At 45.6% G+C, this 25252-nt stretch overlaps 1 protein-coding gene across 1 annotated transcript in view; it reads left to right on the forward strand.

The window, feature by feature from the left end:
- Positions 1-25252, forward strand: part of PDE1C (phosphodiesterase 1C) — a 372774-nt gene that overhangs the window by 263679 nt on the left and 83843 nt on the right. Inside the window, exons 4-9 of the mRNA XM_015405748.1 lie at positions 9261-9374; positions 10354-10536; positions 12292-12358; positions 17584-17700; positions 18955-19095; positions 22078-22178. Of these exons, the coding sequence (XP_015261234.1) occupies positions 9261-9374; positions 10354-10536; positions 12292-12358; positions 17584-17700; positions 18955-19095; positions 22078-22178 (723 nt within the window). The remainder of the gene's footprint in view (positions 1-9260; positions 9375-10353; positions 10537-12291; positions 12359-17583; positions 17701-18954; positions 19096-22077; positions 22179-25252) is intronic.

A 25252-nucleotide genomic window follows, 5' to 3' on the forward strand; every position in this document is an offset into this window, starting at 1 on the left:
CCAATGGCACGCCAGTAGTTTTGACTGGCAGCTGGCAGGCCAATGGCTGAGGGAGCGCATGCAATCTCGCCACCCCATAGGCCAGAAGCCACTACCACTCAGCAATTATATATAAGAGAGATGCCATATGCAGTCTTTCTCCCCAGTGGGGACTCAGATCTGCATTGTTCCCCTGTCCTGCATTTTATCCTCACAACAGCCTGGTAAGGTTGGTCTGGCTGAGATCGTATCACCCAGCAATCTTCCATGGTGGGTTGGGGACATATGATAGGTTGCTATTTTCAAGTTGTCTGTCATGAAGATAAGTTGGTTCAGGATGTTCCAGTTCCCTTCCTTTTTGGCATCATCATTCTGGGTTTAGTAGACAGTTTTCAACCATTATTTTATGAGCTATGCCTGCCACAGAGATCTTTAGCTTCAGATGCAAATAGCATGGCATGGTGGTGGTTTGTCTCACCTGGGCTAGGATTTCCCCATGCCTTTCAATTTTTGGCCATGAAACTCCCACAGTCATCTTGAAGCTGGTGGCCAATTTCGAATATCCAACCTTTATTCTATGACTCGTTATGCCTGCCAGTGTGATGTAGTACTTAAAGTGTCGGACTAGGACCTGGGAAACCCTGGTTCAGATTCCTGCTCTACCATGGAAGCTTGCTGGTAGCCTTGGGCCAGTCACACACTCTCTCGCAAGGTGGCTGAGAGAATAAAATGGAGGAGAGGAGAATGATGTCAAGCCACTTTGGGTCCCCATTGCAGGGAAAGGTGGGATATAAACAAACAAACATAGACAGACAGGCTAATTCTTTTATTACTATAGATTCATGATAACAGCAAACCAAGTGATTCATTTTTTTGTTGTTATGATATTTGGTTTTGATCAGGGTCACGGGGGGGGCAGGTGGAACCTTTGTCTGGGGGCCCATGGGGGCCCTCGGCAGCCCTGTAGCCCACTTGTCCTTTTAAAAGATTAAGAGCCTATACCCAAAGACCACTAACAAAACTGACTATCCCCGCAATGACTGAAGTAGCTCTTTAAGCCTTTCCTATATTGATGACATGAATAGTCTTGTGGATTTAATTTATTCTGTTTGCGTCAATGACCATGGTAGCATCAAGTAATCTGATCTGGTTACATGCGACTTAACTGGCACTGTAAGCTCTTGCCCAAGGCGTTGGTCCTAAAGCCCTAATTCCTCTGCAGGGGGAGGAATCTTGATCACAAAAAAGAATGCTTTATACTTTATACTTTGATGAGTCCTTATAATGCCAAGGTTCTTCCTTAAGATCTGTTGGTACCTGTGCTTCTTGCAGAATCACTAATGCAGTTAGTTCTGAGTTCCTAAATAGTAACTAAAGATGAATTTTCTGTTGCTTTCTGCTTTAGCAGTCTAGATGGTGTTGTCGTTTTTTTTAATTGCCTGTTGTTATTGATCTCCAGAGCACATTTCATCACTCATTCCTAGGTTGTCAGAAATTGCTGGCTCGGTTGCTTAAGCAGCGAGCAATCCAACATCCACAGGTCCAGCATGTGCATTTATGGAAACAGATGGTGCCTTGATTTACAACCCCTGGGCAAGTGACAAGATAATGTTTACTAACAACATGTAATAACCCCCCCACCCCCAATACAGTTAATTGCATGTCTGAAGGGAGGCCTTGATTGGGGAATCATATATTAGGCGCTGCTGGGAATACATAGTTTGCAAGGATGTAGCAAATGAAAGTAGGAAATTTGTTTTGCGGTACAATTCCAAAGCAAATACCGGACGAGTGCCTCAGTTGGGATGTATTTATATTAGCTTTGCAGAAGACCTTTGGGCTTTAGTAGCTAGACAGATGGCAACAAGTGTGTTTGGCAAGGCAGAATGGGTTTGCTTAATGGGATCTTCAAAATCCACTGAAGAGGAGTAGGGCAGAGGATAGGCTTCCCAAATCCCCCCGGGGGGGCGGGGAAAACCCCGTCCCAGAGACCCGTTCCCTGCCGCCGGCGGATCGGGCCCCTGGGGGAACCCCACCCCGACGTGCGCGTCACCCGGTAGTGACACGACCACGCTGGGGGCGGGGCCACGGTCATCCGAGGGAAAACTCTATGTTTTCCCTCGGATGGTCGTGGCCCCGCCCCCAGCGTGCCCAGCGTGGTCGCGTCACTACCGGGGTGGCGTGCGTGCGGCGCGCTCCAGCCGCGACGTGGGAGTCCCCCGGTAAGGAGATATTTCGACTTGGCAACCCTAGCAGAGGAAAATGTTGACGATGGTGATGGTGTTTCTGTAAAGATCTTGGCAAAACAAATGAGCATGTGCAGAGAGTTGGTTTTTTTTTAAATCTCACCACAGAATCTCCACTTGCTTCAAAGATTTGTATGGCAGGGACTTCTAGATGAAGAAGCTATGCCTTCCAGATGAGACTGAATCCCGGCATGTCTTGTTTTTTTAGAAACCGATGAAGGAGGCTAGGCCCATTATGTTACATGCTGACGGTGCAAGGCCTATGTGCATTATTTATAAGAAACCATGAAGGTTTCTGCTGGGAACCCTGTGTGTGTCCGCTGGTTGGAACGGAAGCACCAGTAGCGGTTTCGGCCTGTCAAACCCATTCATTTGCCCAGTTGATTGTAAATATCGCATCGGACCACAACGTATCCTTTGCAAATTCGGCACTAGGGGTGCTGACCTCCAGGTAGCTGGGGAGATCCCACTATTACAACTGATCTCCAAGGAATAGATATCAGTTCACCTGGAGGTCATGGGCGCTTCAGAAGGTGGACTCTATACCCTGCTGCTGAGCTCCCTTGCCTCCCCAAACCCTACCCTCATCAGGCTCCAGCCCCAAAATCTCCAGGTATTTCCAGTCCAGTTACCTTTATTGGCATGTAACCCTTGCAAACCCATATACAAAAAAAACCCCACCACCAACAACAACCCCAGCATAGAATAATACTTGCAAAAGACAGAAACAAGGAATTACCAAGTAAGTATACCCACCAATTAAATAAAGGGCGAATAGAAATGGCACCAAAAAGAAATTTAGCAACAGTTTCTGTTATCTCAAGGCTTGGATTATCAAGAAGAATAAGAATCTTTAAGCAACCAGGATATTCTTCTAACTGAGCCAAAATAAAATTTAGAGATTTCAGTTGTAGCGCATGGTAGAAGGGGCACTGCAACAAGGCATGGGACATCGTCTCGATATTATCATTTGTGCATGGACAACATCTTTCAGGAAAGCGGCCAGATAATAAGGCCGAAGGTAATACATTGAATCTCGCCAAAGAGAGGGTATTGTATTTCCTGGAGCTGGCAGCCCTACTTGAACCACAAGGCCTCTTTTGATTCCATTGGTATAGGATGGAAGAATGCAAAATGTCCCTGTGTTGGAACTGGGCCACTCAACACAGGATGGTTCAGCCTTTGAGCTGCCAGATTCACCAAAAGGTCATAACTTGCTGCTCTGGAGATGTCCAATTTTGACTGCGGTCAGTATGTCCAGGTTGCACTCTTGCTAGTCTACTCAGATAGGCCTTGGTCCCTCGAGTCTCCAGTCATTGATCTCAAACATTCACTCTCGAGGGAGAGAGAGGAAAAAAGGGATTTGGGGATAATCCATCCGGACCACGAGAATGCATGACAGGCCTGTCAAATGCTCAAGTCTTACTGTTAGCAGGGGAGGCTGGCTCTTGGCAACTCAAGAACCAAAATGTAGACTGCAACAAAGTGGTTGCTGTTCAAAACTGGAGACCCCGATGCTCTTCTGGTCAGGATAAAGTCTAAATCTGATTCTCGTATCCGTATTCACTCTAATGAGTCCAAAGGTCATATGTAACAAGTTCAAATGTATGGAAGTTGCCTTAATTAAAAATTCTTAGTTGCCTCCAGCTCCCTTTGCACTCAAAGGAATGGTGTTTTTGTTGAAAATGTTAGTAGACGTACTTATTAAATCCTCGCTGTTTAAAGCATCATGTAGACTCTGTGCTGGTACCAGTTCCCGTCATTCTGATGTGCATTGCTTGTTTGTTTCTGACATAACCTTAATTATATGGGATCTGTTGCTGTGTGTCCTCTCTATATCTCTCTAGTAATGTTAACAGGCTGAGATCACATGGGAGGAAGTGGTGACACAGTTCCCTCCTATGCCAGCATTGTCGTTTCTGGAATCTGGCACAAGAATGATGTCTTAGGTTTAGGCTTGTTCTGTGTGACCTGGAGGATGCCAGAACTAATGAATATGTTTATTTATAAATGTATCAATTTTTGACAGGCCTTCAGCTTACTTCATCTTGTAGCTTGCTGTCCTTCCATCTTCTGCATCTGCAAGTGGCTGGTTCAAATCTTGCACAGTCTCTGCTGGGGTGGTTGGGAAAGCTTTACCTTTAGATATTTGGGATGGGAGTGATAGCTCAGTGACAGAGAATGTGCTTTGCATGCAAAAGGTCCTTGGTGAAATCACTGGCATCTCCAGTTAAAAGACTCTCAACAGGTATTGGGAAATACCTTTCTCTGCCTGAGTCCCAGGTGAACCACAGTCAGTGTATATGCTACTGATGGACCGATGTTCTGGTTCAGTATAAGATGACTTCAGAATTAGATACCTGATCACGTGTACAAGCAACCCTGCAGTAAGCAGCCACAGTTGAAGTGCTCCTTAGAACAGGCCAGAGAGATTTTTCTTTGAACAACGTATCCTCAAGCTGTATCTCAAGACTGCTTTGGAAACACAACTTCACTTCAGAAGCAGTTTGCAGTGCAAAAACAGGCCTGAAAGGACTTTTCATGGTTTTTGGGGAAGGGCCATGGCTCAGAAGCAGAGCCTCTGCTCGGCATGCAGAAAGTCCCAGGTTTAATCCCCAGCATCTCCAGTTAAAAGGACCAGGCAGTAGATGATGTGAAGGACCTCAGCCTGAGACCCTGGAGAGCCACTGCCAGTCTGGGTCGATAATACTGACTTTGAGGGACCAAGGGTCTGATTCAGTAGAAGGCAGCTTCATGTGTTCATGTACTGGTGATGGGGCATATCTCAGTAGAAGAGAACTACTTATCTGCTAAAGGTCCGACATACAATCCTTTGCACCTCCAGTTAAAAGGGTGGTTTGGAGGACCTGTAAGAGCTCCTACCGTTATGAGTAAACAAAAGTGGGTTAGAGGGACTATTGGCAGAGGTCATTTTGGGGGGGATCGCAGTTCCCCCGGGTGAGGTATGGGGGCGGGGCATATGACAAAGCCCCGCCCCCTGCTTCCCGCCACCCCGCTTCCGGCCCTCATTCAGCCAGGAGAAGGCAGGAGAAGGGGGGGGGGGAAGTTGCTTCCTCCCTGCCTCTCCCCACCCCTGCCTGCCTGGGGCCAGGGAGGGCCTTCGCGGGGCTTCCTTGCACTCCCGCCGGCCTTGCAGGTCCACCGCCGGGCCCCTCATGGGGCTCGGCAGTGGAACTGCAAGGCCGGCAGCAGCGGCCAGGACCGTTGGGGGCGGGGTGTGTGGCCTTATGACACACTTCCAGTGATGTCAGGGGGTGTGGCATATGCTAATGAGTTATGCTAATGAGTTTTCCTAGCTCTTTTTCTACGAAACGACCCCTGAGGTCTGTCTTAGTATGAGGCATTTTTGTAGGTTCAGGTTGATCTTCATCAATATCACTTAAGTCTTAACTGGGAAGAAATCAGAGTTGCTGTTTCTAAATGTACAAATCAGAATATTTTCATTGAATTAAAAAATATTGCTGTTTGAAATTTGCCTTTTCTGCACATATGGATATACTGTTTATTTTAAATGCAACTTTTGTGAGTTTTAGAATATGCAGGGAACAAAGTAGAAGTACTCAGCAGTTTGCTCAAGTTGGCACTTGGGACCTGGCAGTAAAGCTCTGATTAAGTCTGGAAAACTAAAACTCTATCAGAAAGCCAAAAAGCCAGTTAGCACTGAATCATGAGCATAAACACAGGATAAAGTGCAAGCCACACAGCATAGAACAAGGGCTGGAACTGAGCAGAGCCAAATTATGCAGACGGGTTGCCCATTAGCTTTTCAAGCCAGACTTCTTCCTCCTGGACCTTACAGGAACCAAGATAGAAAACAGGAAAGGAAAGAGGATTAGGGAGCCTGAACTGAGATCTGAAAACACTGTGAGGACCTTAAAAACCATTGAATTAAAGCTCCTGCCTGTTCTTTCAAAACTACCTGCATATAGATAAAAGCAAACATTATCCAATACAGTTCTGGCCATCTGCTGATTGGCTGGCCCCAGGCAAGTCAATTGACCACTATCTCTCCAAACTGAAGAACGATCTATTTGCATCCTAAGCAATCATACAAATATTACTGTTGCTGAGCAATCTTTACAACCAATGCTGTCCATTGTACATACTTTGGCACCTGTAATGGCATGTGAATTAAACCCAGCCATGACCCATGAAGTAGTTAATGGAATTCCCAGCCACCACCAGAGATCTACTCAGACTGGCAGTGACTCTCTGGGATCATGTAACAGGTGATATGAAAAACGTCTGTCTAAGATCCCAGAGAGTTGCTGCCGGTCTGAGTAGATAATAGTGACCTTGATGGACCAGACCAATGACCTGATTTGGTATAACACAGACTCACACATTCCCATGTGTTCCCATGTTCTTCTACTTGGGTTTTTGCTTGTGTATAGACCACTCGTTGCCATTTGCTCACCACCCAACCTAGCTGAAATGCAGACCAGCTTCCAGGCATTGGAGAAATCTGCTGTCGCAAAGGTTTATAATTTATTCAGAACTGTTGCACTCATGCTTTGAAGGCATTTATCACATTAAAGGGACGATGGCAACGGACTGGCTTTCGATGAAGGCGTTTGGCTGCCACCAGTGCTGCTACAAGATAAATCATAGCGGCATTTATAGGTAACAAATGGTGAGACAAAGACAACATCATTTTTTGTGTGCATGAGAAACACAATGTTCTGTTTCGAAACCTCTCTGTTTTCTCTCAGTGATTGATGCACTGTGTATTGTATCTAATCTGGCATGATGGATGCTAGTGCTGTAATGTTATAGCTATTCAATGGTCCCATCTTGTATATGGATGTTGAATTCAGCCCAACAAACATGAAATGTGATGGTTTTTAGAGATGTACAGAGAAAATTTAATCAGAAAATTTTATGGTGCACTGGAGTAAAGTTGAGAAGGGTTTTAGATTAGCTCCCCATACCCGTGCACTCTGGATTCATTTAAAAATAGAGCCCACCTCTCATTTTCTTTATATGTGAATGGGAGAGACAACCTGACTTCCCCTTGCCAGATGGACCAGCAGCTGGGGAGGGGGGTGGATTTGTATCAGGGAAAGGGCACAAATAATGATGTCAGTGAGAGGTCTCAGATATTGAGTCAGAATTTCTCTTTCCCGTAGAGAGGTGATCAAATTGTTCCTCAGCACTGGTCTCTCATCTCCCCTGGTCTGGCGTGTGTTTGTGTGTTTACTGTTGAGGGGAAGCTTGAAACGTTAGCCCCTAATCTGCAAAGCAGATAAATTGTTGATGGAGGGAGCCTGGGCCTATGCCTCTATCTCTCTCCACACTCCTACTACTAGCTAGTACAAGCGAAGTGTTTCCCTCTGTTGTCCCCGAAGGGATTGCCTAATGTAGGAAGGAGGGGGACAAGCTTGGGCTTCTTTCCTCACCTTCAGACTCTGTGGCTCTGCCTGCTTGCCAGCAGGTACAAGCACAACTTAGCGAGGGCACTCCAGTTAAAATCAATCACACAGTCAGAACCTGTGCCTTCCCAATGCCACTCAGACAGTTCAATATTGGGTGGAAAATGGAAACCCTGTACACTAGAATTCCATTTGGGGGTATACTGTTCAGTGGGAACATTTGTAGACTCTCATTTTGATGACAGCTTTGTCACCTTGCTGAATCATTTGCTCCCCTTGCTGCTCTGTAGGTTGCCCAAGAAACTAAAACCAGACAGTAAGGCACCAGAATAACTTTTAAACTGGAACATTTTCATACTGCTACTGAATTTAAAAAACGATTACAGCAGGATTAGTCATACAAACTGATTTGACTTCTGAGCATAATTGGAGGGAAATGTTGATGAGCTGTCCAGATAAATATTTCTAGTGTCTAACTAGTCAAATTAAAAAAACATGAAATATAAAGGTATTGATTTCTGTTGTATCAGTACTTCCATGTTATATATGTAATATTTACTCATCGTTAAGGGAAAATAGGAGTGCCTACAAATGAATGGCACTGAGGTGCCTCTTTCAAATGCTACTGCTCTTCCCAAAACTCCTACTGAAATTTGGGGGGTTGTCTACAGCAACAGAAAGAGTTCTGGGAAAAGAATTGCTTGGACTGTGACATGGTTCACACTTACAGGCAAAACTACTTTTACTTTTCTGTGCTTGAATCTCATGTTCATATAGTTCCTCTTCCCCTTTCTCCTGTAGCTCCCCTTCACTTTCTCTTCCTTAGCAAACTATGGTTTCCCTGCAAATCAGAACTGGAAAATACAATTTGATCATAATTTTCCGTTTGCAGGTAAGATATGATTGGCAATAATCATAGATTAATCTGATTTGGATGAAACAGCAAACTGTGGTTTGCCAAGACAATGGAAAAGAAGGGAAGAGGAAACCCTTGCGCTTGCAGTGCGTTCCCAGTTCCCCAAACAATGGTGTGGAGGAGCTGGAAGATATATCCGAACTGACCATCTAAGTCAAATCTGGAGATTCACAGCGCAGTCCTACATAGAGTTTCACAGAGGCATCAATGGACTGAGAAGGGTGTAACTCTGCTTAGTGTTGTACTGTCATTCACCAAGCAATGATGGTGACTCGTACTACTGCTCCTTCCTCAGGCCAGATAGTAAACTCAGTGCTGCTAAATGAATGTGTTGTTATTATATGGAGTAATTCTGACTGTGAGCTTCAAATTGCTTTTCCTTCCCTTCTCGTTTTGACATCTTCATAGGCCATGAAATACTCTCAATGACTGAACATTGTAGGTGATCACATAATTAGGCCATCTTGAAAGATGGAAAATGCTTTTATGAAAGACAGTCCTCTGCCAAGAAATCAGGCTTGTGTCAGGTGGTGGATTGTAGTTTGTACAATGTGTACATATGTCGTTCTCAAGATTTCATCATTAATGGATTGTGGCCACAATGCACATCACATACTTATAGTTTCCTTAACACAGTTATAAGTTAGGGATCTTATGAGTGACAGTAATTGGATTCATTTGTGGTCCCATTGGTGGATTTGTGCTCATCAAATTCTTTTCTCTTAGGTTGCGATCATTGGTCAAGCAGCTAGAGAGAGGAGAGGCTTCTGTCGTTGACTTGAAAAAGAACTTGGAATATGCAGCTACCGTACTTGAATCTGTGTACATTGATGAAACCAGGTGAGTTTTGCCTTAATTTGGGAAGCTTTTTTGCTTCTTGTACAAACCTCGTAAATAGGGTTGCCAACTCGACTCACCCCTCGGAGCGGGGGAGCCTTGCCGGCGTCCGGGAGCTCTTCACGGATGCGCACGTGCGCGCGCCGGCAGCACGTCACTGGAAGTGACGTACGACGTTGCTGACGTTGGGGGCGTGGCCGAGCTCGTCGGGGGGAAACCATATGGTTCCTCCCCCCGACGAGCTCAGCCACGCCCCCAATGTCAGCAATGTGGCTGCGTCACCTCTGGTGACGCAGCTTCGGGGACGGGGTTCCCCCCGGGGCCCAATTCCGCCGTGGCGGAAATTGGGCCTCCGAAGCGGGGGATTCCCCGCCCCCCGGGCCCATTTGGCAACCCTACTTGTAAAACAGTTATTGGGGGAGGGGAACTGTCCTGGCTTATGGGGACTACCAACTAGTCCCTTGTTCAGTGTTGATTTGGTGCCAACGTTTGTATCTGGTTTGAATTTAATGCTTTGTGGGAATATGTTTGACAGGTAATGAATGTGCCCCCATCCCCTGAGCCTGTGCGATGGGACTTAACTGTGAGAACAAAAAAATAGTGCCTTGGAAATTATCACTTACAGAATCCTGTAATTGTCCCATTGCATTTAGAAAGCATGCCAACAAAGTAGGGGTGCATTGCAAACTTGGTGCATTGCAAACTTAATAACGAATAATATCTGGAAAGGTACTGTTCTGCTCTTTCAGTGTTCTGGCTCTCAACAAGTGAGCTGCTTTGCAATCTGTTGATCCTGCTGTCGTCCAATGAAATAACTGCATGTCCACAGTGTGTTTCATTAAATTTACAAAAATAAAATAAAAACCAACCGACAGATTTAAGTAGTGTTTTTGCATGTGTGACAGTTGTAAACAATGTTGCAGAAGAAATGCCGTCTCTTAGGAAACCTTTATTTACTGTTTCTCCCTGAATCCTCCTACAGGCGTCTGTTGGATACCGAAGATGAGCTCAGTGATATCCAGTCAGATTCTGTGCCCTCTGAGGTACGGGACTGGCTGGCTTCCACCTTCACACGGCAGATGGGGATGATGCTGAGAAGGACTGAGGAGAAGCCAAGGTTCCGAAGCATTGTCCATGCAGTTCAAGCTGGGATATTTGTGGAGAGGTAATGGGGGATTTAACTGCTCTGCACCAAAGGGTAGTCAAGCAACATAGATGGTGTTCGTGTTGATTGAGGAGTACTTGACATTAAAAAAAAACAAAACACAAAAAACGCTAAACCAAGAATGGAAACCTATGAATGAATATGATGATGACCCACAACATCAAAGTATATAGGGGAAGCTATTAGTAAAATTCAATCCCAGTCTCGTATTTGATTTGTTCGGGGGTGTTTTTGGTTTATAACTAAGTCACAGGGTGGACAGAGAAACTGTGCTCTTCATTAATATTGGCTCTTCACTCTTTGTGTTTTTAGTCCAGGTGGGTAGATATTTGCTGTAAAATAAATAAATGTATTAATAAATATACCTGCAATAAACTAAAAAGAAACAGTAGTCCAATGCTGAAGTGCCCTATGTACTATAAAAATAATAGAGACATCTCTGTAATCACATATTGATAAGGTTAGGACATTAGGTGGTCAACATTGAGGGGGGAAATTGCTCACATACCATCTCATTATGTGCAAAATAATTTTAGTTTTATCAAGTATACATGCCAAAACATACAGTAAAGCACAGTAGAATCCTTGGACTGCCATATAGAGATACCCAGCAGTCTTTTCAAGACAGCACATCTCCATAGACCTTAAAGTCCCTGCTCCTGAAATAAGAAGTTGCAATCAATATGTACCATTTTCTGGAACTTCACAAGACATTGAGCCTTATGAGGATGTGTTGACTTGAGGAGTCTTGAGAGTCTTTTTGAGTACAAAATCCCTAGGGTGATACTGTACTTTTAATTTCTGTAAAGGTAAAGGTTTCCCTTGTTCGAAAGCCAGTCGAATCCGACTCTAGGGTTGCGGTGCTCATCTCCATTTCCAAGCCGAAGAGCCAGCGCTGTCCAAAGACATTTCCGTGGTCATGTAGCCAGCATGACTAGATGCCAAGGCGCACGGAACGCTGTACTTTTGTATATATAAAAAATAAAGCTTTTGCATGTTTAGATTATGGCAGGGCTTTTTTTGTAGAAAAAGCCCAGCAGGAACTCATCAGCATAATAGGCCACACCCAATAGCAGAAACTCATTAGCATATTGGGCCACACCCCTGACAGCACCACTCATTAGCATATTAGGCCACACCCACAGGTTACCAGAAGTGTGCTCATCCAGCCACACCAACCTTTTGCTTCTTATTCTGTTTACCTTGTTTATTGTCAAAACCCAGAGCTTTTTTTGTAGCAGGAACTTCTTTGCATGTTAGGCCACACACCTCTAATGTAGCCAATCCTAATGACTTTCTGCTGTTGGGTGTGGCCTATTATGCTAATGAGTTCCTGCTGGGTGTGGCCAACTTGGGAGCCAGCCGGAACTCCGTTCCTGTGCGTTCCTGCCCAAAAATAGCCCTGGATTATGGTTTTTAGACATTCCCCTCCCCACCCTATGCTTTATGCTGAATGCTTAAGGTAACTACTTATGTGTCATAAACAAACACTCCTAATCTTTAGCACCACGAGTTAGTGATTGAGGGGTGATTCCACAGGGGCAACAGTTTGCTTTGAATGCACAGTATCCAGTGTATGGAAAACATGAGCAGCTACTACTATGATTTCCCAGCAAGAACAAGTGCATAGTGGGATCCTGCTGTGCAGAGATAATAAAGGAATCCTGTGACGATTGGCAGGATGTCTCTGCAGAATCCTCCTCAAATGTACAAATGACATGTCATAAGGCTCATTAATTTATTTTATCTTGACAGGATGTACAGGCGAACATCCAATATGGTTGGACTTAGCTACCCACCAGCAGTGATTGGGGTGCTAAAGGTAACACTGATCGATTGGTCTCTCCTACTAAGTTCTGAAAGGGCATTGCAGTCTTCTGCAGGGATCTATGAGCACCGCCTTTTGTTTTTTTCCTCAAGTTTAATTGGACTCACACAGGGCTGGCGTCAGTATACCCCAAAGTGGGGCAGCTTCTGGGGCTCTGCGATTCTCCGGCTGCTGCTACCCCCTGCCTGCAGCTCACTCCACCCACTGATGAGCCCTTCCTCCACCCACTCATGGACCTTCCCGCTGCCTGCACTCCCAGATGAATGAGCTGCCAAGCTCCACCAGGGGAAGGGTGTGTGAGCGGTGTTTGTTTGTGGTGCTCCCAGCCGCATGCGATGCCCAGCCGCATCGGGGAAAGGTACAGTGTAAACCTGGAGTGTAGGCAGTAGGAGGGCTTTCAAGCAAGTGAGCGGGGGAGGGAGGATGCATGGGTGGGCAAGGAGATTAGGGTAGGATTGCCAGCTCCAGGTTGGGAAACTTTTGGAGATTTGGGGTGGAGCCTGGGGAGGACAGGGACCTCAGTGGGGGACAGTGGCATAGAGCCTACCCTTCAAAGCATCTGTCTTTCTCCAAGGGAACTGATCTCTGTAGTCTGGAGATGAGCTGCAATTCCGGGAGGACCCCAGGCCCCACCTGGAGGCTGGCATCCCTAAGGGATATGGAGCGGGGTGAGCAAGAAGGATGGCGCAAGGGGGGGCGGCGGCAGAGGAGGAAGGTCTGAGCACTCCCTCCCCCTCAGCACCTGGAACCGGGTCTGAACTTACCTGCATTAATCAGTGAATAGGGAAAGAAAACGCCTTTACACATGGTAAAAATTATTCAGTAGTAACCTAAGAAGCTTTAGCCATTTCTTATAGTTTAAATAAAGTCAATAGGATAACAGGATTCAATAGCAGGGCAACAGGTAGTGGAAAGTGAAGGACTGAACAACATCCAGGTATTTTCATGCTCCATTGAAACATATTTGAAGTTTGATGCTCTTTGCCAGACAAAAGAGCTGATCCCGCATGCCCCTTCTTTATCTACAGAGGCTCTGGAGTGTACACACTCCATGGTAGATCACTAGAGGAGACACCAGCCTCAGATCCCCGAGGTTCCTGGAATTTCTGACAGCTGCACCTCATGAGGGTTTTTGGTGGTGGTGGTGGTGCTCGCGGCATCAGTTAAGCTCTGGTGTTGACTGCCTAGCATTCCCATTCGATTAGACTAAGTAGATCCTAAAGTTTACAAATGGCATTTGCGGAACTGCTTTTACTTTTCCTCAATCATCATTTGTTCCCAATTAAAATGCCTTGGGGAATTTTGGAACTGATCCGCAAAAGAGGCTGGACGAGGGTGTGTGGGGAAAACCTTCCAATCTGAAGCCTCAGTTCTTTATCACATTGTTAAGGAAAAGCAGCTTTGCTGTAGATAAATATGTTTGTGGAAAGTTGGCACAGAGAACTTTTGAAGAGGTTCTACTGGAACTTGCCTGGAAGGAAACAGAGACAATAGTCTATATGAAAAAAAAACATCTTTGGGGCTTGTTAGTGTTGTGACCACAGTGCATTGAAGTGCATGGAGCAGATCACATTTGGCAAAACATTCTCTAGAGCTGTACCACTCCAGCCTTCAGGTGAGGGTTCACATAAATGAATGCACCTCCCTCAAATGATTCTCTGCCATGGTTCCCACTTGAAATCCAAAGTAGTACTATACAGCCCACGAGCTAAGATCCTCCTTACAAGCCCTGCTCTCCGTGCCCCCACTTGCAAAGGTGCTGTGGGTGGGAACCAGAGAGATGGCTTCTTAAAGTGGTGGCTCCATGTCTTTGGACTGCCCTCCTTCATAAGGCTTGCCTGATGACTTTCAGAATGATTCGATGAGTTCAAGCCAGTAAAATGCCAAACATGGCCTAGAGAGAAATTGTTTTGTTTGTTCTGCAATTATCCATCTGAACAAAACTTGAGTAGAAAAGAAGAAAGCTGGGCTGTTCCCTGCCTACTAAGACCTCAAATAGATTCCTTATGCTTGGGACAGCTACTTTGCTCTTACGTTCAAGAGAATCCTCCTGGAGTAAATATACTGAGGAGTACTCCATTTATTAATTATATTGAATTTCTGGCAGCCAGAGGAAATAGATGGATCTTGTCCAGCCACAGTGCTTAGCTCTGCAAAATGTGATACAGTACATACATCAAGGACTATTTATTTGGTAAAGACCTACTGAATTGCAGGCACTGGAATGACTGGGCTCAGGAGGCTGCAATCTAGTGATAAGCTTGGTGTGCAACTATTTCGGCATACATGGTGGAGTTCTAACTCATCATTTTACTTGTTGGGGTGTCCTGCTTCCTAGTACTGGCATCAAAGAGAAGCCAATGCTGTAATCACAGAATGATGCAGTTTATGTCATGTTTCACCCTTGTTGGAGAGTACCGAGTTATTTAGTAAAAACAACCAAATGAAATTTCAGAGCGCATTGAGAGAAATCTGCTCCTGTTTTCTGAAGGTTATTTTCACATCAGGCAATAGATACAATGTTGGTGTGTGTTCTTTCTTTTGTGATGTTTTTCTGGCTGCTTAATGGAGTTTTGCATCGTCTGAAAACTCATCTGCAAAAATTACAGCCAAATTGCACTTAGGATATTTCTATTATAATCAAATGTATAATGCATGAATGCTGTTAACCAAAATTGCCCTGTCAGTCTGATTTGCAGCACGATCGAGTGTCTCTTTTTCTTGCCACCGTACCATTTATTACGTTAGTTCACTTGAATTTTCGTTGATGAAAAATTGTAACAAAAAATTCACGTACAAAAATCACTTGGTATTATCATAGATTCAGGTGGGTAGCAGAACTGGTCTGAAGCAGCAGAACAAAGTTTGAGTCCAGATGCACCTTTATAACCAACAAAGTTTTATTTGAGGTATAAGCTTTCATGTGTATCTGAAGAAGTGTGCTTGCACACAAAAGCTTATACCTTGAATAAAGCTTTGTTGGTCTTAAAGGTGCCCCTGGACTCCAACTTCGTTCTTTTGGCATTATCATAGTTAGATAAACATATAATAATGTAACGAATTGCTACTTAATATAATTAATATTTTACAGTTGATGACAGAATACCAAAGGGGACTGAACTTGTGATTTTTAAAAAATTAAACTGAGTTAATTGCTCATTTTGGCAACTGCCACCACTTGGTGCGCCGTTTGTGTGCAAATTTCAGGGGGGGGTAGCAGGGTAATCTCCTGCAACCAAAATAACAGAAGAGTCTTGTGACATGTTTGAAGGCTTACAAATGTGTTTTTGTGCTGCAAAATCTACTTTGTCAGTTTCATGACAAAGTTTATATAGAGTTGCCTGGCATTAGATATATCGAGGTGATTGTCTCACACTATCATAGCAAAGGTTTTCTAAAAAGGAAAGTGTGCTGAAAGAGCCCTTCCAACCCCCAATGTCTGAGCTGATTTACATGTTACAGATGCCTTGTAACGTGGTTTATTTCTTTAAAAAAATTTATCCCACTTTTACACATACTTGATCTTAGCCTAAAGGCCGAGAAGCCATGTTTATGTTTTGGTTCAAAGCAGCTAATAATACTGTCGCCACTTTCTGATGAGATACTTGTCCTTTATGCAGACCAAACAAGTTTTTGCTGTGTCACTGCAAATCTTTGCTTCTGAAAATAATTGTGGGAAAGTGGAGAAAATTGTTCATTCTATGCTGTGTGATTACCACTTACACACAAACAAGTCATCATATGGTGGTACCTGCTACACAGAGCTCCACCTTACAAATCGGCATGAGAGGCAATGTGCTTCTGATACCTATTGCTTGGTGACAATGGAAGAAGACCTTCTCCTTGTTCATCCTGCTTTTGGGCCTCGTGAGAGTAACTTGTTTCAGTTAAGTTCTTAGAGTTGTTTAGCGTCTAGAAGAAGAAGATGTGCCACCAAGTTGCAACCAACTCATGGTGACCCCATCCATGGGTCATTTCAGGCAAGAGATGAGCACAAGTGGTTTGCCATTGCTTCCCTTTGCGTAGCAACCCTTGTCTTCCTTGGTGGTATCCCATTCAGGTACTGACAGTGGCCAACCTTACTTGCTTCTCAGGCTTTGATTAATTCAGGCTAAGCTGGACTATTCAGGCTGCTCTAGTATCTAGAAGCTGACTTTTACTGTTGGTTTTTGTTTGAATTTGGGGGGGGGGACTACAAAAATTAGGTATGCATGTGTATGAAATGGGATGTGGAATGGTATAGTATAGCCCGGTCTTGTTGGATCTCGGAAGCTAAGGAGGGTTGTTGCTTGGATAGGAGACCACCAAGAAAGTCTTTGCGGAGGAAGGCAATTGCAAAGCACCTCTGCTTCTCACTTGCCTTGAGTCCCTATGGGGCCACCATAAGTTGGCTGTAACTTGATGGCACTTTATACACACATGTATGGATTTAAGCTCATGTCTGCTAGTCATGTTAATTGATAAGTCTTTGTTCTAGCACTGAAGTAGTTTTAACATACAGAAGATCTTATGAACAAGTCTGTTTCCATGAGAAATAGTACAGGGATTTTACAAGAGATGCAATATACAGTAATGACCAGGGGTCATTTCGTAGAAAAAGAGCTAGGGGGACTCATTAGCATAACTCATTAGCATATGCCACACCCCCTGACATCACCGGAAGTGTGTCTTCCCCACAGCTGGCTGCGACCTCCAGCGGGCACCAGCAGGGAGCTCCAGGCCCCGCCCTCCCACACCTCACCCGGGGGGATGGCGTCCCCCCACGTCCCCCCCCAAATGACCCCTGGTAATGACAGTATTCAAACCACCAGCGTGCTCTATCCTATACCTAATTAACATTTCTTGAAATGGAAGAGAAAGGAAAAAAATGCAGCTGTTTCCAAGTAGCAAATGTTGTCAAATTGTCAATACAGTAGATCTCTATCTGCTCTTTTCTCCTCATTCCCGATAGGATTCTGCATTTTTTAAAAGATCAACTGTTTGTCGTTATTGCAATGGATGACAAATGTTCAGAAAAGAACTAGTTGAGTGTTCTTTGCTGGTTAAAACTGCTGATTTTCTAAAATGCAAAATAGGATCAAATGGCATATGTTATATTGAATCATGTTATATTGAATTATTCAGAAGTTAACAGAACTTCACTTCTGACCAATTGCTTTTTATTTATAGCAACAATAGAAAAAATATAGACTAATGCTTCCTTTCCTCTTTGCTTACAGAATGTAGACAAGTGGTCTTTTGATGTATTTGCACTGAATGATGCTAGTGGGGATCATGCACTGAAATTCATTTTCTATGAATTGCTCACACGCTATGATTTGATCAGCCGTTTCAAGGTCAGTAATCCCACTGGTTCCGTCCTTCTCTCCTGTCTTGTTGTTTACAAAAAGGGGGGGGGGGAATCACTAAACATGTGTGTCAGTTATGTTCACATTATTAACTGCCCTAATGTATGGGCAAACGGACTGTAACCCTTTTGTCCCCTGATTTAATTAGAATGTTCTAGTTGCTGTGATAAGCAGGACTAAGACTTAGGTAGACAGTGTCACTCTGACCTGGATAGCCCAGACTAGCCTGATCTTGTCAGATCTCAGAAGCTAAGCAGGGTTGGCCCTGGTTAGTATTTGGATGGGAGACTACTGAGGAATACCAGGGTTGTAACATGTAGGCAGGTAATGGCAAAGTACCTCTGGATGTCTCTTGCCTTGAAAACCCCAAGGAGTCGCCATAAGTCAGCTCTGACTTGACAGAAAAACAACAAGAAGAAGACAGTGTTATCTAATGTGATCTTCAGCCTACCAAGACAACAAGAAGAAGACAGTGTTACCTAATGTGATCTTCAGCCTACCAAGACAACAAGAAGACAGTGTTAGCTAATGTGATCTTCAGCCTACCAAGACAACAAAAAGACAGTGTTACCTAATGTGATCTTCAGCCTACCAAGACAACAAGAAGAAGACAATGTTACCTAATGTGATCTTCAGCCTACCAAGACAACAAGAAGAAGACAGTGTTACCTAATGTGATCTTTAGCCTACCAAGACAACAAGAAGAAGACAGTGTTACCTAATGTGATCTTTAGCCTACCAAGAAGCCACTGTTTCTCTGAAACAAAATGGGCAGCATTTTCTTTTTGGCTTTTTTCTATTTATAATGTTTTAGTATATTTATGCTTTAAGTGACCTCTAGCCACCATTTGACAGTAGGAAAGGCTGAATATATATTTTAAATTAATAAATCTTGATAGTGACCTATTTTAGATGTTAGGTGTAACACACACAACCAGAGAGAGAGAGAGAGAGAGAGATTTGAGTCCAGCAGCACCTTAGGGACCAACAAGATTTTGGGGCGGTATAAGCTTCCAAGAGTCAAATTTCCCTTCATCAGAGTTTAATACCAATCCTGTGGGTATTAAGGATTATGTGAGCAAACAGAAAGAATGTCGGTATATGAGGAGGTTACCAATGTGCCTCTTTTAAATGGAGAGGAACCCAGAGTTGGACTCACTTGTGTTGTTAGTTTTACCTCAGAAAGTTTAAGAATGGCGTATTTGTTGTTTGCCCATATTGCTCTCCTCTGTTTATATTTAGATCCCAATTTCTGCTCTGGTCTCTTTTGTGGAAGCTCTGGAAGTTGGCTACAGCAAACATAAAAATCCATATCACAACCTAATGCATGCAGCAGATGTCACACAGACTGTTCATTACCTCCTTTTTAAGACGGGTGTAGCGGTAAGTAGATAAATCACTTTTCTTCAGAAGCTAAAAGAATATGGGCCACTGTGGGTAGAGCTGACTGCAAGGGTTATGCTCAGCTCTCTACATTGTAGTGAGAACAGGGGTCGTTTCATAGAAAAAGAGCTAGAGGAACTCATTAGCATAACTCATTAGCATATGCCACATCCCCTGACATCACCAGAAGTGTGTCATAAGGCCACACCCCCTGCCATCACTGGAAGTGTGTCATAAGGCCACACCCATCACTCAGTCTTAGTCTTAAAGGTTAGTCTTAAAGGTGCTATTTGAAGTCTTGGACTATTTTGCAGCAACAGACTAACACAGCTACCTCAGGGAAGCTCCTGGATGGGGCTGGGAGTCCTTGCGGAGGCCACGTGGAATGGCCTCGGCCAGGCAGAGGGAGAGGATGCCAACTTAACCTCCTGCTTCTTCCTCCTTCTGCAACAGAATGAGGCTGGAAAAAGGGGGCGGGGCTTCGCCATGTGCCCACTCCGCCCCCGGTGCCCCGATCCGAGCCCTGGCGAGGAAGCCCCGCGAAGGGGCCTCCGCCCCCAATGGTCCCGGCCGCCGGCCTTGCAGCTCCACTGCCGAGCACCATGAGGGGCCCGGCGGTGGACCTGCAAGGCCAGCGCCCCGCGAAGGCCCTCCCTGGCCCCAGGCAGGCAGGGGTGGGGAGAGGCGGGGAGGAAGCAAATCACCCTCCCTCTTTTCCCACCTCCTCCTGGCTGAATGAGGGCCGGAAGCGGGGCGGCCGGAAGCAGGGGGCAAGGCTTCGTCGTGTGCCCCGCCCCCCGCACCTCACCCGGGGGAACTGCGATCCCCCGCGATTCCCCCCCGAATCGACCTCTGAGTGAGAAAGTAGGCAACTTTTCAAGGAATTTATCGGGACACAAGTTGCTCTCCTCTGCTTTAAACTGTGCATTAGGGTCATGTCTGTTTTAAGAATTTGACTGGTTTGATCTCCTGAATTCAGAAAATACTGTTGGCCTTGTCAGCAGTATTTGGGAAGTGACTAGACAATTGGCAGAAGGCATTTCCATTTGCAGATCCAGATCTTTTTGTCTCTCTCCTCAGACTCCACAGAGTTTTGCCCAAACACCAGAGCCCCCCCCAGCATCTTTGGTGACATACTGATGTTACTCCAAGTGCATGGGGAGTCCCCAGTGATGTCATTACATTGCCAGGTCCTACCTGACAACCCCATTCAAATGGCCAAAGAACCTTCCAACTTGTCAATCTGCGGACAGTTCAAAAAACGCTGAATGCAAAACCTGCATGACCTTGGGGGAACTTTATTGGTTTGGACCTTTTGGAAAGAACATGTACATAATCGCCATACTTTTTTAGTTGTAAAAAGTGAGCCTCCTTGTAAAGACTTAAAGTGTTGTGGAGAAGTGCGTATTCCAGTGTCTGTAACTTCAGCTGTGTGAAATATAGTTTGCTGTTAGTTAATAGAACAGCGAAATTTGACTCATGTTCAAAAATACCTTAGGACATGAAGTCAATTAGTCTTTTTTTCCAATTTGGCAGAAATGAGCCCCTTCGTTATTAATATAATAACTCCAAAGCTGTAGGCCACCTTAAGGGCACTGTTGCCCATGAAAGGCCCAATTACAGGCCTCAGCTTCAGAAACCGTAATGAAAGCTGTGCAATTTCCTGAAAGCCCTCCTAAAAAGATATTGGCAGCATCGAGTAGAATTTTTTGCATAATGCAATATAGCAGAGCAGCAAAACCCTAGCAGGGATTTGCGGGGAAGGATTCTACTACAAAACCTTTTATCACAGAAGAAATTTTTTGTTTCATTTTCATGTTAAGGTCAGACTGGGGTGCCGGTGCTGGGTGTGAATGGGAGTTCCGCAGCAGAAGGTTGTAACTGAAAAGGCTGCAGACTTCGACAGAAATAACTTGGGCCTTATTAGAAGACATTCTGCTCAAACGTAGAAATACAGCAGTTGTTAGCATGGTCTGTACCTTGGATTCAAAAGCCAGTTTTTCAGTCTAACTAAACCGTGTGCCATGCTGGCACAAAGACCCATGGCATTCTCAAGGTTTAAAGCACTAGAGCGTTTCTTCAATGAAGCTGCCTAATTGCAGAAGTGCAGGGCTTCTCTGTGCAACTTGTCTTTGGGCTAAACTGGGGGGTGGGGACATGCCTGGTTTTATGCTTAATAAGCAAATTGTCTCCATTATATGCCATTCAAAATTGATAACAATCATAGGGGAAAATGGGACATGGAATTAGCATTGCTAAACTTTCCCCCCCTTTGCTCCGTTTCTCTCTGTTGTCTTGAGATACATTCATTTCATTGCAGTGTGGAAATGCATCTTAGTTGTTCCCTTTTGTCTCTGTATAAACAGTGAATCCTTTACTTTCATTCTAATGGCTTGGATGGATAATTAAATCTTCCCGTCCATGAATTCCTTGCAAAAGATACTAATTCATGGTTGGTCTCCCCCCCCCCCCATTTTTGCACGATGATTTGTTTGCTATTGTTGCTGCCCATCAACATTCATTATCTGTCGTACATGTTTCTTTTTTAAATCTTTTATCCTGTTCTAAGCTCAGTTGCCTTTCAGAAAAGGAATATGTCAGTTCTGCTTCTGACTATGGGAGCCGTTGCTCCAGATACAGAATAGTGTTTGCATGCAGAAAATCTCACATTCATTCTCCAGCACCTCTAGTTAAACGGATCTCTGGTGGTGAGGTTGGCAGACGCTTCTACCCGAGACCTTGGAGGGCAGCTGCCAGAACAGATCATAATGAGCTTACTGGACCAGTGACTTGATGCTCTAAGGCAGCTTCTCGTGTTCTATATATCTTTTCTTGAATTGGAATAGTGGGTGTCTAGAGTGAAAAGGCAGTGCAGCGTGATGTATTTTTGCTTATGCTGAGTGCTTTCCTTGCGCAGCAAAACGCCTCCTAATGTTTGCAAAAGTGACGTGTCCTCTGACCGCTCTTCATTCTTTCTTTCAGCACTGGTTAACTGAGCTGGAAATCTTTGCAATGATCTTTGCAGCCGCCATCCATGACTATGAGCACACCGGAACCACCAACAACTTTCATATCCAGACACGGTGAGACCATTCAGAACAGTCAATCATGGAACAACAAGGGGTGGAGAAGGGAACCTGTGGAATGAATAAAAATCAATGTGTACTTGAAAATGCTGGAGGCACGTCCTCCTTCCAAACAGGCCTGGGATCTTGCTACTGGCAGTTCTACTATAGCCCCAAATTTTCATATTTAACCAATGAGCAGTCTTTTTTTTTTTTAATTTCAAATTTGACTTTGGTAATTTCTGATATGTGAATTTCTTTGAATTTAGGGAACTTTGGTTTCTAGCAACCAACAATTGAATTAACATATTTACCAGCCACATGTGCTGTCATGAAAAAAGAGAAGGCGGTCATAAATTCGCGTACAACTTAGTTATATACAGTAATAGAAAACCACGTGTGTACCTTTTACCAGCATCATCTTCCTTTCAGATAACTATGGTATGTAGTGTTGCCAATTCAGAAAGTTTTCAAGGTAACTATTGCATCTCAATTAGTCCTTAAAAAACTAACAAACCTCCCCCCTCAGATACTTAGAGTAGAACTTTAGAGTAGAGTAGAACATTACAATCTACATGCAGTGTCACCAACTTACTCCTGTCCTGTCATTAATTTTCAGTCTTTCCTCAAGCATTACCATTGACAGAAGATGATCGAGAAACCCAGAACAGTAAGATGTTAGGGCGTGGACAACTTATTAGAAGTTACAGAGTAGAATTGAGAAACAAGAGATATAGCTGTTGTTTCTGGTGGCAGCTGTGTGTGTGCCATAGCATCTCATTCTGGCCTTCTTGGACACAAATCCATTTTTAGGAGAAGTTTCCCATTTAGACTGGACTGTTCCCAGATCACAAGTTTGGGAAGGCTTAATCTTTCAGATCTCTTTTGTTATGGATAGGGTTCGCAGTTACTTCCAAGCATGAAAAAATTGATTGTGTGGGACCCAGGGGTCATTTCGGAGAAAAAGAGGTGCAGGAGCTCATTAGCATACCTGCTATTAGCATAATCATTAGCATATGCCACCCCCCCTGACATCACCAGAAGTGTGTCAGAAGGGGAAGCAAAAAGGGGGGGGAGGCATCTTCAAAAGCTTCCCCTTCCCTTCCCCAGCCGGCCTGCCAAGAGTTGCACCGCAGGAGCAGCAGGATCTTTCCATTGCTGCGCGACTCTAGAGAGAAGGGGTGTAAACTTTAAACCCCCTCTCACTTTGCTTCCCCCCCGCCTGCCTTGGCAGGAAGCCATACATTTAAATCCCCCCCCCCCAGTCTCTCCGCAAAAGCCGAGAGACTCACAGGAAAAGGAGGTCATGTCTTCCCGTCTCCCCTTCCCGTCTCCAGCTGGCCTGGGCTGGCTGGAGACAGGAAGGGGAGCCAGGCAGACATGCCTGGCTTCCCTGCGCGATCTTCTCCAAGTACTGGGACTTACTAGTGATTTCAGCTCTCATTCTTTATTTCAGCTCAGAACAAGACAAACTAACCAGCTCGCAGGCTGGCTTATATGTGCAACAACCCCGCACCCAAAAACACACCCACACACAAGTGATTGGCTATTTACCGTGGCCGGGAGCCTAGCCTGCCGATAGGTGCCGGCTAGGATCCGCTTGTTCCATTGTTACTGAGAGCGAAGCTCAGCCGCTTCGCATGACCGCGTGGTGAAATGGCCACGCACGTGGTCTGAGATGGATACATTACACCCCTCCCCCCTTGCTCCAAAAGTCACCCACACATGAAGTCCTGCAAATAGGAGGGTGCTTTACGGGGCCTTGTTGAGCGGTGCGGTGCTGGCACCGGTGCAGAAGATGACACCGTAGCACTCGGCTGGGAGATGGGCAGAGTTGGCGGCTGTGGTGCTGGCAGCGCTACTTCTCGGGGCCCGGTCATGCTGTCTGTTGGAGCATCGACGGGAACTTCATTGTGCTCGGCCTGGTCGTCCGGTAGCTGAGGTGGAGTGGGAGTTTCCGGGTTTTCTGGGTCCTCTGGGTCGTGTGGCAGTACCTGCCGCTGCAGCTGATCGATGTGGTGAAGTATCTGTCCGTCCTCGCTGGAGACCTCGTATGACCTGGGTCCCCAGACTCTCACCACCTGGGCCGGAATCCATGGCGGGGCTTGCGCATAGTTCCGGGCGTAGACCGGATCCTCAGGAAAAAACCCTCTGGCCGCCTCAGGTGACTCCGTGGCCGGTTCCTCTTCCGGTGCTCGATCGGGATGAAGGCAATCCAGCCGGGTCGTCAGGCGCCGTCCCAAAAGGAGCTCCGCTGGGCTGCGTCCCGTCGCAGTGTGGGGCGTCATTCTCTGGCCAAAGAGGAAAGCTGCCAGCTTGTAGTCCCAGTCCTTACTATCCAAGCGGCGGAGCGCCTCCTTAGTCGTGCGCACCATGTGCTCGGCTTGGCCGTTGGTCGCAGGGTGGAACGGGGCCGACCTGACGTGGCGAATTCCATAATAGCGGGTAAAGTCCTGGAATTCGCTAGAGGCAAATGCCGTCCCGTTGTCGGTGACCAGGGTGTCCAGAATCCCCTGGGCGCTGAAGATGTGCCACATGGCCCGGATAGCTGCTCGTGAGGACGTGGACGGCACCGGGATGACCTCAATCCATTTGCTGTATGCATCCACGAGTATAAAAAAGAGTTGACCCTGGAATAACCCTACAAAGTCCAGGTGGAGACGAGACCAGGGCTTGTGTGACGATTCCCAGGCCCTGGTGGGAGCTCGGGGAGGCTCAGGTTGGGATACTTGGCAGGGCTGACAGCGCTTCACCCGGTCCTCAATGTCCTGGTCCAGCCCTGGCCACCAGACATAACTTCTGGCCAGGGCTTTCATCCGGACTACCCCCGGATGTGTGTCGTGTAGCGCTGTGAGGACTCGTTCCCTTAACGGAGTTGGAATCACCACCCGACCACCCCACATTAAACAGCGAGGACGACAGCTCAGCGAATTCTGTGAAGTCTGCCCCCACTGAGGCCGTAGGCCCCCCCCTTCTCACCCAGTCCAAGATGTGGCAAAGGATTGGGTCCCGGGCCGTGCAGCGGGCCACCTCACGAACGTGCACTGGCCGATCGGGAAGAGCCTCCAGCAAGGCGACCTGGTGAGCTGGAG

This window comes from Gekko japonicus, unplaced genomic scaffold (genome assembly GCF_001447785.1).
Source record: "Gekko japonicus isolate JY-2015 unplaced genomic scaffold, Gekko_japonicus_V1.1 scaffold58, whole genome shotgun sequence".
NCBI classification, from domain to species: Eukaryota; Metazoa; Chordata; class Lepidosauria; order Squamata; family Gekkonidae; genus Gekko; species Gekko japonicus.